We start from the raw sequence: 14,314 nt of genomic DNA on the forward strand, positions 1-14,314 counted from the left end.
AGGAGCGGCGCAGGATTGGGAGCCTTAGGGGACACTGAAGGGACTCTGGGCTGAGAGCAGGGTGCAGGAAAGCGGACAGGGGTATGGAAACGGGATTGTGGACGCCGGATCCCAGACAGCGGGTGGGAAGCCTGGACCTGGCAGGGTTGTAGAGGGAGGTCCGGATCGGTAGGAGTTGAGTGGGGGGGGTCTGGGCCGCGGGACAGTGTGTGCGCGGTTCGCGGTGGGGCGGAGGCCAGACGGGCGGGGCGCGAGGTGCCCGCGGGCTGGCGGGCGGCGGGGAGGCCGGTGCGGGGCCCGCCGCCCCCCCGGGGCCGGGGGCGGGGCCGGGCGGGGCCAGCGGCGCATTAGCGCCTTGTCAATTCGGCTGCTCAGACTTGCTCCGGCCTCCTCCTCTGCGCCCAGCGACGTGCGGGCGGCCCGGCCCGCGCCCTCCCGCTCCCCGCGCCCCGCGCCCCGCTTCGTCGCCGCCGCCGCCGCCGCCGCCTGCCGCGCGCCCCCGGCAGCGCCGGCCCCATGCCCGCCGGCAGCCCGGGCCCCGCCGCCCAATCCGCGCGGCGGCCGCCGCCGCCGCTGCCTCTGCTGCTGCTCTGTGTCCTCGGGGCGCCGCGAGTCGGATCAGGAGCCCGTGAGTACCCTGTGCCCCGCTCCTCCCCTCCCGCCAGAGCAGAAACTGGGCGCCCCGGGGGCAGCCGCCGGGGGGGAGGGGGCGCGGGCGCCACCTGGACGACCGCGGAACAAAGGAAGGCGCCCCCGGCGCGGCCCTCGGGGCGCCCTCACCTGCGGGGCGCACTGGGCGGCAGTCCCTGGGCCCGAGGGTTCTGCTTCTGTATCCAAGGCCTTCTTACCTAGGCAGCCTGGCCAAGGGCGCCTGGCCTGGCCTCCTGGGGCCGGAGGATCGTGGCCTGGGACCCTCTGCAAGCCGGGACGTAGCGGGCGCACGCGTCCGCTTCCGAGGACTAGGAGCCGTGGGGACCGCGGGGCACCGCTCCCAGGCGGGGGTCGCACGCGGTTGGCGCACTGGGTGCGAGCCCCCAGCAGGCCCCCCCCCGGGCGGAGGGATGAGCCCCGCGGGGAGGGCGGGGCTGGAGGGGGCCGCTCTGGCCGCCTGGCACACGGCCCGGGGTCCCGGGGGACTTGCCTTTCCACGGGCCGGCGCCGCCGCCTCCCTCCCCCTGAGGTACCCCGCGCTCGGGGGTCCGCGGAGTCCCCGCCACCGGCGGCGCTCAGAACCTTTCTCCGCCAGGCTGCGCCGGGCGAGAGTCTTCAGCGAGAGAAATCTTTGTATGCTCGTGGGTGAGAGGGAGAAGGAGCCGGAGCCAGTGAGTCCGGCACCGCTGACCTAGAGTTTGGGGGTGGCCACTGGGAACTCGCTGCTCCACAGGCCAAGACCTTCGCCTTGTAGGGAGGTCCTGAGCTCAGGCACTCTCCAGCCCCGCCATGCACACCCCTGCCAGGATGTGTCTCCACATCCAGACCGGCTCTGGGACACACCCAGAGACACACAAAGACTCACACTGGCTTGTGGCCCGTCACCCTCGCCCTCAGACTCGCGCACACTGCATCCCAGATGCATATTCGCACACCATCGCGGGCACGCACACATACATTCCATCCCTGACACACACACATTTGTGGTCACACACTCATTCCACAGGGGAGGCAACACAGGGGCACACAAGCAGGCACAGCCTGCCCGGGACATTCACCGTCACTCCATGCAGCTCATCCAGGTGTACAGGCCCCCCGGGGGGCAGCTGGGCACGCACTGCTCCCAGGCAGCCCCATGCTGTACTGAGCTGTTTGCAGGCTCAACTTTGGGCTCCTCTGGGACAAGCAGGGTCTGGGCACCCTCTGGGGGCACTTGCTGAAAGCCCATCTCGCCCAATGCACCTAGGCAGGTGAGGGGCTACCCCCAGGCCCTCCCAGGGTCCCTGATGGCTCTTCCAGGCTATGGGCAGTGCCTGTAAGTGCCACTATTAGTGCCAAGCTTTGTTTCCCAGCTCGTAGAGCAGAAATTGGGGGTGGTGTGTGTGTGTTTTTTCCTTTAAGGGGGAAGAAATTAAATAAAAGATTCTCACACCTCAGCAATATGTTTCTACTTACGGTGTGTCTTAGCACCTTACCAGCCGCGGGTGCGTCGTAAAGTGTCTGCAGGTACTAGCGGGACGGGAGATGGGGACCCCTGTGGGGGACCCTGGGATGGAGGCCACCCTTCTGCCCCACTTGCAGAGAATCTCACACTTTTCCCTTTTAAAACACATGGTGTTCCTTTTTAATAACGGCAGTGGCTCCAGATTGGGAAAGGGAGGAAGAGAAAACTTTTAAAGGCCCCAGCTCTGCGGGAAAGCAGGGCAGGCAGAGAATGAAAGGGGATGGGGGGGCATCCAAAAGTCCAACCTAGGGATCTGCTTTGGGGAGCCCTCTAGGAGGCCCTCCAAACCAGGCCAAGCACCCCCCCTCCAAGGCACAGTGGGCTGTTCCCAGCTGCTGGTCCACTGTCCCCAACGCCTGGGCCCATTGTTTGGAGGGCGTGCGGAGCCAGCTGGGACCCCAGAGCGGGGAGGGGCTGTAATGCCAGTAGTTCCTAGGTGCTACAGGGTGCTGGGCCTCATTAATCTCCCCAGCAGGTAGAACGTATTCCTCCTCCCATTCTATGGAGTAGGAAACTGAGATCTGGAGAGGGAAAGCCGACTGCCCAGGTGCTGCAGCTGGCGCTGCACCCACATCCCAGGAGGAAGAGAAAGCTTCCCTCTGACCTTTACTGCCAGGGCTCAGGGATAGGGGACTGGCCTGTCCAGGCTGGCATGGCTTGTCCTCTCCCTTTCTCCCCTCCTCTGCCTTGAGAGGGCAGCTGCAGCTGCTGGCAAATGGGCCATGTCAGCCCAGGCCAGGTGGGTGTGGCAGAAGGGCAGTGCCCCCCAGCCAGGACCCCCCAGAGAGCCCCTTCTAGGCCAGGCCACGGTGGTGGCTGGGGAGCAGGATGGGCGTGACCCACCCAGGGAGGGCTGAGAGTGGGTCTGGGGTTCAGGCAGGCCTGGCCGTGCCTCCCACTCTGCTGGGGGGGCCCAGGCAGGAAGCGGTGGGTGGGCCAGGGCAGAGATGCTGGCACGCCGGAGTTCATGCTGAAGGAATTCCGAATTAGCGGGCGGCTGGCTGCCTGGGACCTCCAGGGCGGCTCCCTGGTCCCCCGCCCCCTGGCCGCCCCCACCTCCTCGGCTCTGGCCCGCTTACGGGGCTCCTTCGCACGGACGCTGAGACCTCCGGCAAGCCCTGGGCCAAGCCCCAAGTGCAACTGTGCTCCCAGCCTCTAGCAAGACGTAGCCCTAGAGCCAAGTTTGCCCTGGAACATCGTCATGGCTGGGTCCAAGAACTGTGTCCACCCCACTTCTCCCATCTGGGGCTGTGAAGGCCAGTGCAGGGCAGCCACTGGCATTCAGAGGGCCTCCCAGGGGCCAGGATTGCCCTGTCCTTGGCCACCATCTCTGGGAAGCTAGGCTGCCCCTGCCCTCTTGCAGTGGCTTCTCACAGCCACTTGGGAGTCCTTTTAAATGCAAATCTAACCACCTCCCTCTACTGCTCAGAACTCTGGAATAACCCCTCCCTGCAGGTTGGGGGTCCTTGCTGACCTCTCAGACCGCATTTGCTACCACTCCTGCCCCAGGACCTTTGCACTTGCTGCTGCCATTGCTGAGACACTCTCTCCTAGGTACTTTCACAGCTACTTCTCTGACTTTATTAAGGTCTCAGCACAAATGTCACCTATCCCAGACAGTCTCCGGGACTATCTGAGTTGCTGCCACTGCCCTGTCTCCCTCTGGCCCCTGCTTTATTTTGTCCTGATGTATTCTCTTAGATATTTATTTGTTCTTTTTTCCTGCTGCTTCCTTGGATTTAAGGCCCACAAAGGCAGGAATTTTTTTGTGTCTTGGTCATCACCAAAGATCCCGGGACACTTGTAGGTGCTCCCTGAATGAATGAATGAATGGAGTGGATGAGTCCTCCCAAGCTCTCTGGTTGGAAAGAGAAGCCTCTTCCCAGAGGCTCACAGAAGCAAAGCCACTGGGGGCTTTCGAACCCAGGTCCTAGGACAGTATGTCCCCTCTCCTCACCCTTGAACAATCCATGTGGTTGATGCCATGATGCCACTTCCTAGATGGAGAAAATGAGACTCAGACAGGCATCAGGGGCATGGATTGTGCATCCCCTCCTCCTTTTCTGGGTCCCTGTTAGGTTCTAGTCTCCAGAAGGGGGAGGCCTGGGCTGCCCTGGTGGCTGCAGGTGAGAAGGCACCACTTGCAGGTATCCCCCAGGCCCCTGTGCCCAGCACCCAACCCAGTTTAGGATGTCTCTTCCCATCTGACCTTTACAGAAGCCCAGAAGACAAAGAGCTTTCCCACCCCCACTTTGCAGATTAGGAAAACTGAGTCCAGGGAAAGAGCAATGATGGGAAGTCCCTTCAGATGGGAGTTGGGGGCCACAGCTGCCTTCAGTTCCACTGGCGGTGCAGAGTACAACTTTGGAGACCAACAAATCTGGACTCAAATATTAGTGTGCCTTTCCCTCGTTCAATGACCGAGGGCAAGGGAACCTGATCTTTCAAAGCTTCAGTATTTTCATCCATAAAATAAGGAGGATTTGATGAGAAAACGTAGGCAAAGTCTTAGCCCAGTATTTAGAATACCACAAGTTCTCAATAAATGGTGCTCTTAACAATTCATCCAATAGGTGTCAGGGCTCTTTTATTTCTCAAAGTGTACCCCACCCCCCAAGAAACACCTACTATGTATGAGGCTCTGGGAGTTTCACAGAAAGAACTCACAATCTTTTGTATCTAAATGTGGAAAAAGAAAAGAAAATGAAAAATAAAGAAAAAAAGCAGAGTGTCAGAACTCTCTGCAAAGCAAGAGTCACTTGGATCTGATTGGGCATTTATGCCTGAGTTTCGGGACCACTCAGAGCCTTGAGCAAGTCAGTCATGAAGTGGTTTGGAAGGATCTGAGCTGTGGAGTCCAGACAGAGCTGGGTTGATCTTGGCTTTGAAACTGACCTTGGACTAGGCATCTGACCTAATTGATCCTCAGTTTCTTTGCCTGTAAAATGGGGGATGATGATAAATCACTCCTTCTCAGGACTGCTGTGAGCTTTGGAGGTCCTTGCATGGTGAGGGGCTCAGGGTGGCCCCACCTCAGGCCTGACAGGTGTTCCTCTTTGACCCCAGACACGGCAGTGATCAGCCCACAGGACCCTACGCTCCTCATCGGCTCCTCCCTGCAGGCCACGTGCTCAGTGCACGGAGACCCTCCAGGGGCCACCGCCGAGGGTCTCTACTGGACCCTCAATGGGCGCCGCCTGGCCCCTGAGCTCTCCCGTGTGCTCAACGCCTCCACACTGGCCCTTGCCCTGGCCAACCTCAACGGGTCCAGGCAGCAGTCGGGGGACAACCTTGTGTGCCACGCCCGGGACGGCAGCATCCTTGCTGGTTCCTGCCTCTATGTTGGCTGTAAGTGGACCCTCCAGGGGTGACTCTTGGGAACAGCATCTCCTTTTGCAGAGGAGCATAAATCTTGAGCCCTCTGGCCTGGGGCTGAGTGGTGGGCACACTGGCACATCGGCACAGGTCTCTGGGGTGGGAACGGGAGCTTGGAGACTCTCATTGCCATCCTCAAGAGACCCATGCAGGTGGCCCTGCCAACATCTGCTCGCATCTCTGCCAACTGAGACTGCCCTGACCACCCTCCTGCCACTCCAAGGTGGGGGCCCCCTGCAGAGGGAGGTGCAGCAGCCCTTCCACCTGTGCACGGCCAGTCCAGCCCCTCAGCCCCTGCCCCCTTCCCCTCTCCCAGTGCCCCCTGAGAAACCCTTCAACATCAGCTGCTGGTCCAAGAACATGAAGGACCTGACCTGCCGCTGGACGCCCGGGGCCCTCGGGGAAACCTTCCTCCACACCAACTACTCCCTCAAGTACAAGCTGAGGTTGGTGGTGGGCCTGGGGTGATGTGTGTCTCAGGCTGGCTGTGTGACCTTGACTAATGCTGGCCCTCTCTGAGCCCCCATGTCCTGTCTGCACCCTGGGGCTGCCATGATGAGGTCTGGGGGCCAGAAGGGACCCTTATGTGTCCTGGCCCCCTCTGGTCCCCACAGGTGGTATGGGCAGGACAACACATGTGAGGAGTACCACACAGTGGGGCCTCACTCCTGCCACATTCCCAAGGACCTGGCTCTCTTTACACCCTATGAGATCTGGGTGGAGGCCACCAACCGCCTGGGCTCGGCGCGCTCCGACGTGCTCACGCTGGACATCCTGGATGTGGGTAAGCTTCTGGTGTCACCAGGTCCCTCCCCTAGGGCAAGCCTGGCCCACCGGGCATCCCCCAGGGCCCCCTGCATCTAGTCTGTTTTCCTGGGTCCCCACCTGCCTTCCCCCAAGGCCGTGGCTGCAACTCCAGGTCTGTCCCTGCTGGTTGGCTGGGGATGCAGGTTAGCTGGGCGTCCACTCATCAGTCCGCGGCCCCAAAAATAGCCAGGATACCCGCACTCTGCGGAGAACACCTGCCGGGTCGCCTCCCCCTCAGCAGCCCAGGTGTGCAGGAGGGGGCCCTGGGGAGCGGGGAGAGGGCGCCCAGGTCAGGAGGAGCCTCAGGAAGCCGGGAGGCGCCCCAGGAAGCCTAGGCCTGGAGCTGGGGGGGCACGGGGTGGGAGGCAGGAAATGGAAGATCTGCGAGCAGAATTGGACCTAATCTAATTAGGGTGTTTCTCAGCCCCAAGCAGGCCTGTGCCTTAACCCTTCCGGCCCCTCACCAAGGCCTCAGGGGGAGAGGCCGCCTGCCTTGCTGCCCACGGAGCCCCCAGACACATCCCCAGCCCCACACAAAGCCTCAATTGTCCCCTTGCACCCAGCAGTGTCACATCAAGGATTTTGGTAAAGTGGGAAGGAGCTGGAGGTGGGGGCAGGAGTAGGCTGGGGGCTTGACAGCCCCCTGGCCTCTAGGGCACAAGGGTAATAATGTCCTCAGCCAGGCAGTGTCTGCTTCCACATGTCCCCTTGAAGATACGATTATGTTTCTCCTGTCACAGATAATAAGGGTGATAACAGCTAACATTAATTGAGTGCTTAGTGCAGAGTGTATCCCGAATATTATTTCACGTAATCCAGCAGTCCTGGGGGTAGGGGCCGACGAAGGAGGAGGAAAACGGAGGCAGGTGCCACCTAAGCCACGTGCTCTGCACCACGCCCCTGGGGGAGTTGAACCCAGATAGTCCCAGGCGCTCAGGGATCCCAGCCAGATGCAAGGAGAGCCCCCCCCCTCCCGGGTACAGTGACCAGACTCCGCTCCGCCCCCGCAGTGACTACGGACCCCCCACCTGATGTGCACGTAAGCCGCGTCGGGGGCCTGGAGGACCAGCTGAGCGTGCGCTGGGTCTCGCCACCCGCCCTCAAGGATTTCCTCTTTCAAGCCAAGTACCAGATCCGCTACCGCGTAGAGGACAGTGTGGACTGGAAGGTGCCCGCCCCTTCCCCGGCCCCGTCCCCTTCCCCGGCCCCGCCCCCTGACCCTGCCCTCTCTGCCCAGGTGGTGGATGATGTGAGCAATCAGACCTCCTGCCGCCTGGCCGGCCTGAAACCAGGCACTGTCTATTTCGTGCAAGTGCGCTGCAATCCATTTGGCATCTACGGCTCCAAGAAAGCTGGGATCTGGAGCGAATGGAGCCACCCCACGGCCGCCTCCACCCCCCGCAGTGGTGAGCACTCCAACAGGGCTGGGCAGCGCGGGAGCCAGCCCCAAGCCAGCCTGAGCCTCCGTTTCCTTGTTTTCTCCAAGAGAGCAGAGGTCTCACACTGGTGGCCCCCAGGACCAAATGTGGCCCCTGGCTCTATTGTCTTTGGCCTGTCATTAGAACAGAAAAAGTTTGACCTACTTGCAGAGATTTAAAAACAGGAAGTTTTTACACAAATATCCTAGATCCCCTAGAAAAATTAATTCTCTAGAAAATATAACAAGACACAGCCCATGGCCCCCACTAGCAGCCCTCACTCTCCGTTTGCCCATCCCCACCTGGCCTGCTTCACCCACTTAAACTCCCTTCTCAGCCTCAGAGCAAGGGAATTTGAGACCCCTGCCTCCTAGGCCAGTAGGCTGCCAACTCTCCCTCCAATGGGACTCAGTTTCCCCTTCTGATCAAGGGGGAAGATGGGAATGATTAGGAGTATGGGTCTGCTTCCTCTTGCTGTCTGGGGTTTCTTGGAGCCTATGGACTTCCATTCTTTCCTTTGTGAAATGAAATGAAATCTCTGCTTGGATTGTTTAGCCTCAGTTTCCCCATCTGGGAAGTCAGGACAAGAATCCCACCTGCCTCAGGCTGTTGTGAGGGTTGGATGACATAATTCATGACAAGTGCCCACATGATGGGTGCCACCTCAGTGTTTGCAGGCAGTACCATTCCCCGCTGTCCCCACCCCATGGTTTCACTGCAGAGAGGCCCCTTTTTTCTCAGGTGAGGACACTGGGACCCCAGGAGGTCACACAGAGATCTGAACTCAGTTCACTGGAAGTCCAAGCCCATGCTCATGGGATGATGGGGAGACTGAGGCCCAGAGAGGGTCCCAGAGCCAGAGAGGGGTAGAGCCAGGCTCCAGCCAGCTCTCCAGCCCCTATCCCTGGCCCCTCCAGGTTCGGGGGTGGGCCGGAGTGAGCGCAGCCGGGCGGGGCCTGAGCCTTGGCCCCTGCTCGTGCCCAGCACCTGCGATTCTTGCACAGGAGCCAGCAGGCCGTTGTGTCCGCTGGGGAGGCTGGGGGAGGCCGGCAGGGGCCGCGGGGGCCATGCCGTGCCAGGGCCTGTCAGCGGGTCCCCGGCTTTATTTATGACGTGAGGGCGATGTCCTTATCCGCCGGCCTGCTAAGGGCTGGCTGCAGCCGGCAGCTGGACCAACAGGCAGGCCTCCCACCTGGCCCTCCCGGCCAGCTCATGCTCCCAGGCCCAGCCTGGGGACTGTCCCTTGGGATCTTCTTGCACTGTCTCCCTCCATGTCTCTCTCACTCTTCCACTTTGTCTCTCGTCTTTCTTGGCCTCTTTGTCCCTATGTCTCCAGGGTCTCTGTCCCACGCTGCTCAGGCCCTTTCTCCATCCGTGGTCCAATTCGCTTTCACGCCCTGCATCTCCCTGTCTCTGTCTCTCTCATCAGTGTCTCTTTCCCCCTTTCTCTCCTGTGAGCCCCCTGCTCTGTCACTGTCTCTGTGTCTCATCCCTTCAGAAAGCCTCTCTCCTCCCCTTCCCCCCTTCGCACCTGGCTTGGGCCACAGGAATCGGGTTCCTGGAGGAGACGTGGAGGAGGAGCCCCTTCCTCCCCCGCCCCCACCTCCCCAGGGGCGCAGCTGGGCGGCTGTGCAGGGCAGCGGGGAGGACCGAGTCCCCGAGAAGCGGGGCGGGAGGTGCCCGAGAGGAGCGCGGTGCGGCCGCGCCGGGGCCCTCCCGCTCCTGCGCGCGCGCCCCCTGTCGGGAGCGCCCTGACACTGCCGCCCGCCCACCCCCAGAGCGCCCGGGCCCGGGCGGCGGGGCGTGCGAGCCGCGGGGCAGCGAGCCGAGCTCGGGGCCAGTGCGGCGCGAGCTCAAGCAGTTCCTGGGCTGGCTCAAGAAGCACGCGTACTGCTCAAACCTCAGCTTCCGCCTCTACGACCAGTGGCGAGCCTGGATGCAGAAGTCGCACAAGACCCGCAACCAGGCAGGAAGGAGGAACCCGCGCATGTGGGGGTGGGTGGCTGGGGGGACAAGCAGGGGAGCGGGAGGAAAGCAGGTTGGGGTGACAGGTCTGCAGCCCCCATGACACCTCCGCCTTCCTTCCAAGCACAGGACGAAGGGATCCTGCCCTCGGGCAGACGGGGCACGACGAGAGGTAAGACGGGCCAGGTGGGTGGGTGTGGAGCAAGACGAGGGCCCCTGCCCTGGCTGCAGGCCTCGCGCCCCCCAAGCCTGAGAGTCGCTGACATGCAATCCCTCCTCCTTCCCGTCTAATTCATCAACATGTACTTAGCACTTACTGTGTGCCTGGCATTGTAGCCTTTAGCCGCCCTAAAGAGCATCCGACCCCCTGAAAATGTCCAAAGTGGAATCTCATGCTCAGGAAAGAATGAACATACTCACCCTAGTTAGCATGTATGAGCGCCTGCTGCATGCTGGCCCTGTGCCAAGTGCTTTTACCTGCAGGACACCCCACGGGATGGTCAGATAGTCTGACTTCTCACATGGGGAAGCCAAGGCCCAGAGGGGGACAGTATCCTGTCTAAGGTCACACAGCTAAAAGTGGTGGGGATAGGACCTGAGTTGTAGCTTCTTCAATGGCTCTGTGGTGCTGACCCCTCCCAGGCTCCCTGCTTAGCTTGGCTTCTCCTTTGCCTACAGGTCCTGCCAGATAAGCTCTAGGGGCTTGGGCCACCTTATGTGCCACGTGGAGACCCAGGGGCAGAACCCAAACTGGGGCCACCTCTGTACCCTCACTTCAGGGCACCTGATCACCCTCGGCAGGAGCTGCAGCAGGCACTCTTGAGCTTTGATGGCCAAAACAACTCTGAGCCCCATGTGAGGCCACCCTTGGGTGCACCCTCGCGCAGGAGGGTGTGCGTGAGGATTGGTTGAGTAGCCCAGAACCCTTGCTGGGGCTGGGGGTGAAAAGGAGTCATTACTCCCCACATCCGGGGCCCCTTCAAAAGTCTTTTAAAATAAATGAGCTATTTAGGTGCTCTGATCGTGAAGGTGAGTTTAGGGCCAGATCCTCCTGGGGTGGGAACTGTGAGGTTTGGGAGAGGCATGAGGCATCCCAACGGCCCTCTGGGATTGGTGTCTCTCTCCAGAATCTTCCCTGTCTGGTTCTGAACTCCTTGGAGGGTGTGATTCAAAACATCAGAGTTTTCGCGAGGGGGGGGGAGTCTCCTAGCCACCATCCCTGTTCCTTTGGGGTCCCCTCCCCAGGCACACTGGTCCCCAGCACCCCAGGACACAGACAGTGCAGCAGCTGCAGGGGAAGTGTTCTTTATTTGGGAGGAGTCTCGAACTGGAGGAGGGTCGGCAGCCCAGTGGGGCTCGACCGGGCCAGCTGGCGGTCAGGGCTGGGCTGGGCGCCATTCGCCGCATTTCTCATCTCTCTCACGCTTCCCTGGGGAGCCACCATCACTCAGCAGACTCCGCATCAAACCTGAGGTCCTGGAGAACCTCGCTGATCGCTTCCATGGTTTTAATTACCCTACAAGAGCGGATGGGAACTATAAATAAAACCCAGATGGGGCGAATTAGCCGCTGTGGTGCAGCTCTGACGGGGCTGCGCGCCCGGGGCCCTTTTGCCCGCCGCCCAGCCTCCAGGCAGCACCAGCAGCAGGAGAGACCTTGGGGGTACTTGGGGGAAGGTCAGAGTGGGTTGAGAGAAAAAGCCATCTTGGTGGGGTGTGTGCTACCAGGAGGTTGTGACAGCATGAACGTGACACATGCGGTGTATGTGTGTGTAAGCGTGTGTGCGCTTGGGGGCTGAGGACAGGCATGTACAGGCCTGTGCCCGGTGCAGCATGGATGACCCTGTCCTAGCTCATGTACAGTCACGTGTGCAGGATTAGCATGTGTCACGATGTGCGGCTGCGTCCCGACAGTGAGTTTCTGATGTGACATTGCAGGGCTGTCCCCTCTGGGGCCTGTGTATGTTTAGGGGCCCCCAGATGAGGGCGCCCTAAGGATTGTATGCAGGCGGAGGGTCTGACCATGCCAGCCCTGGGGCGAGGAGGGCTGGGGCAAGTGCCTGAGGGTGCACGCGAATCTAGCGTGTCCAGGCAGCCGGGCGGGGGCACTTACTTCATCTTCAGCTGGTGCGTCCGCACAGCGTCCTCTTGCCCTGTCCATTCGGGAGTCCCCATTAGCTGCAGCAGGGCGACCTGGTCGGGGAACGGGCAACCCGGACGTTGTTACAACGGGCAGAAGCCACCCCGTGCCCTCCCATAGTGTCCAGGGAGGAAAGACGCCGGGACACCCGGAAGACAGGGCAGTGGAGCCACGCGGGGCGGAGCTCCGTGCAGGAAAATTTGGAATCCGGTTTAGAGGGGCGCGAGCGGGGGGGCGGGGGAGGGGCGAGGCCGGGCGGGCCAGGGACTAGGGCGTGTCCTGGCAACCAGGGATTGACAGCAGGATGGAGAGGGCGGGGCTTCATGGTTCCAAGGACAGGGCAGGAAGTTTTAACCCCAGGGTGGCCGTGGGCCATGGAGGCTGGGACTGAGGTCACGCAAGGGGCGTGCCTGGGAATGACAAAAGATCAAGGCGTGGGCGTGGCTTCACATGGCCCTCCCCCTTCCCCGGCCAGGATTGGCTGCAGGGACAGAGTGGGCATTGCATTGAAGCCCAGGGGCGGAAAGGGTCAAGAACTTAGATAGTGATGGAAGGACCCCAAGGAGGGGGCGTGTCCTGGGAACCCCGCTCCCTCTATCTGCGGGAGCTGGAGGGTGGGACCTGAGACCCTGTGAACAGCCGCGGCGAGTGGGGCGCCGTGGGGGCGTGGCCTGGGAATCCTTGAGCGGCTGTGGGGGGAGCTGGGGTAAAGTGCGTGTGGTTTAGGACTGAGAGCAAAATACGGAACAAAATTGGGGAAGGGCAGGAGAGGGCACGGTTGGAGAGTCCCCAGGTGAAGGTGTAGTGGAGGACTGAGGAGGGGCAGGGAGGGGTATGGGGCGCCGGGGGGCTGAGCGTAAGAGGTCGGGATCTGGGATCCCCCCGCAAGGACGCGCAGTGGGTGGAGCAGTCCACGGTCTGAGACACGGCGTGGGAGGGGTCGTGGCCTCACCGTGGCCAGGCGCGTCTGCTCCAGCTGCTGTAGGCTGCGCACGTGGTCGGCGAGCAGCGGCTGCGCGCGAGGCCCGGCCAGCTCCGCTTCCACCGCCAGCACCTCCCGCGAGGCGGCGGCGAAGGCCTGGGTCACCTCGTGCACGGTGCTCCGGTAGCGCGGGAAGTCGTAGCACGGGCCGCTGCGCAGGTACTCGCGGTGGCCTCTGCGGTAAGCAGGGATTGAGGCCACGCCCCCAGGCTTTCAGGCCCTGCCCCCTACCACCCCCCGGAAAGGCGGGGATGTTCCCGGGCCACAGAAAGTGGAGGACCAGTAGTGAGGACGCCTCTTGACTCGCGCAGAGGAACTCGAGGAAGGGGAGAGAAGCCACGCGGAGCAGGCCGTCGGGTAGTGGGGCCTCGCTTTGGGTCTTTTCTTTTGGAAGCGAGGATCTGGTTCCCCCGCACTCCCTTGCCCCACCCCGGGCACGCCCACGCTCGGAGTGGGCTGGGGACCGAACCCCGCGCCCCTACGCGCCCCCGCGCCCGCACTCACTCCTCTAGCCGGCGGAAGGCCCGCGCGCGCTCAGCCTGCAGCTGGTGGACGCGCTGCACCAGCATCCGGACCGGGGCATCTTTCTGCGGGGCGGGGGGCACGGCTGGGGCATGAAGCCGGCGCCCTTGGGCCGGTGCTGCCCACCCCGCGCCCGTCCCCGCTCGGGCCCGGGCTCACCCAGGGCCACCCCAGCTCCTCGCGCCCCGGGGCTTCGGCAGTCGCCTCAGCACCAGGCACCAAAATAAGCGCAGACTCCGCCGCGGTCTCGGTGGTGATCATGACTGCGCAGCCTGGGCCACGCTCCGGAGCAGGCCCTTCCGCTGCCCCCGGCGCCCCCTGCAGGCCGGGAGGTCCAGGGACTCCAGCCTGAAGCCGGCCGCCCAGAGACCTCCGGGCAGAAACGGGAGCAAAGACCCCTCGCTGCCCAAGCCCTCCACCTCCCACCCGCCCTACTCTTCCTTTCCGTGCAGCGCCCGCCTCCTGTCCTGTTTCCTTGAATGTATGACTTTAAATACAGCAAAGCTGTTGGCCTTTGTTTCTGTATGTGCCTATCGCAACAATGACTTTGACAGCAAGTGGGATTTGAGCTGGCTCTGAGCGGGAAGTCGCTGGAACCCAGCCAATTTAGTTTAACAAAGGTTCACTGGCTCTCCAGATAATCACAGGGATGAAAAACTAATTCACACTGGCAGGTACTGTGCTAAATGCCCATCAAAAGTGAGCTGCGCTGGTCATGTTGTGCAAGGGCTGGTCATGTTGTGCAAGGGCGAGGTGAGAGCCTGGGCCGGGAGGGCCTCATTTAAGTGCTGAGGCGCTTCCTGCTGGCAGGGATGCCTGGCCTGCAATGAACTTTGGAAAGCTTCCTCCTCCAGGTGCCCCCAGGGAGGAGCAGGAAGATGGTGGTGGCCAGGACAGGACAGAGGGGCCAGCTGAGGCTCGGGGTGACAGACTCCAGCCTTTAGGTGGCAC

The 14,314-nt window shown here is 61.9% G+C and overlaps 2 protein-coding genes across 2 annotated transcripts; one reads left to right on the top strand and one right to left on the bottom strand.

The window, feature by feature from the left end:
- The first annotated feature begins 322 nt into the window (after positions 1–322).
- Positions 323–10,736, top strand: CRLF1 (cytokine receptor like factor 1). The gene is made up of 9 exons (XM_045552371.1): positions 323–628; positions 5,222–5,503; positions 5,847–5,976; positions 6,145–6,314; positions 7,348–7,505; positions 7,575–7,743; positions 9,534–9,721; positions 9,850–9,892; positions 10,399–10,736. The coding sequence occupies exons 1-9, from the start codon at positions 517–519 to the stop codon at positions 10,410–10,412; spliced, it is 1,266 nt and encodes a 421-aa protein (XP_045408327.1). The 5' UTR covers positions 323–516; the 3' UTR covers positions 10,413–10,736.
- A 273-nt stretch (positions 10,737–11,009) lies between these two features.
- REX1BD (required for excision 1-B domain containing) lies at positions 11,010–13,655 on the bottom strand. The gene is made up of 5 exons (XM_045552431.1): positions 13,523–13,655; positions 13,346–13,428; positions 12,812–13,016; positions 11,833–11,912; positions 11,010–11,236 (listed from the first exon to the last, which is right to left on the bottom strand). Exons 1-5 carry the CDS (start codon positions 13,622–13,624, stop codon positions 11,164–11,166), a joined length of 543 nt encoding a protein of 180 aa, XP_045408387.1. The 5' UTR covers positions 13,625–13,655; the 3' UTR covers positions 11,010–11,163.
- Positions 13,656–14,314: the final 659 nt, after the last annotated feature.

Source organism: Lemur catta, chromosome 1 (genome assembly GCF_020740605.2).
Source record: "Lemur catta isolate mLemCat1 chromosome 1, mLemCat1.pri, whole genome shotgun sequence".
Taxonomy (NCBI): Eukaryota; Metazoa; Chordata; class Mammalia; order Primates; family Lemuridae; genus Lemur; species Lemur catta.

What these genes read in the sequence shown, in the direction of transcription:
- CRLF1 (XM_045552371.1), top strand. Translation starts at nt 517, where the DNA reads ATGCCCGCCGGCAGCCCGGGCCCCGCCGCCCAATCCGCGCGGCGGCCG. An exon ending in TCCCTCAAGTACAAGCTGAG is followed by an intron (nt 5,977 to 6,144) that starts GTTGGTGGTGGG and finishes TGGTCCCCACAG; the next exon opens with GTGGTATGGGCAGGACAACA. An exon ending in CGCCTCCACCCCCCGCAGTG is followed by an intron (nt 7,744 to 9,533) that starts GTGAGCACTCCA and finishes GCCCACCCCCAG; the next exon opens with AGCGCCCGGGCCCGGGCGGC.
- REX1BD (XM_045552431.1), bottom strand. Translation starts at nt 13,624, where the DNA reads ATGATCACCACCGAGACCGCGGCGGAGTCTGCGCTTATTTTGGTGCCT. An exon ending in GCCTTCCGCCGGCTAGAGGA is followed by an intron (nt 13,017 to 13,345) that starts GTGAGTGCGGGC and finishes TGCTTACCGCAG; the next exon opens with AGGCCACCGCGAGTACCTGC. An exon ending in AGCAGACGCGCCTGGCCACG is followed by an intron (nt 11,913 to 12,811) that starts GTGAGGCCACGA and finishes TTCCCCGACCAG; the next exon opens with GTCGCCCTGCTGCAGCTAAT.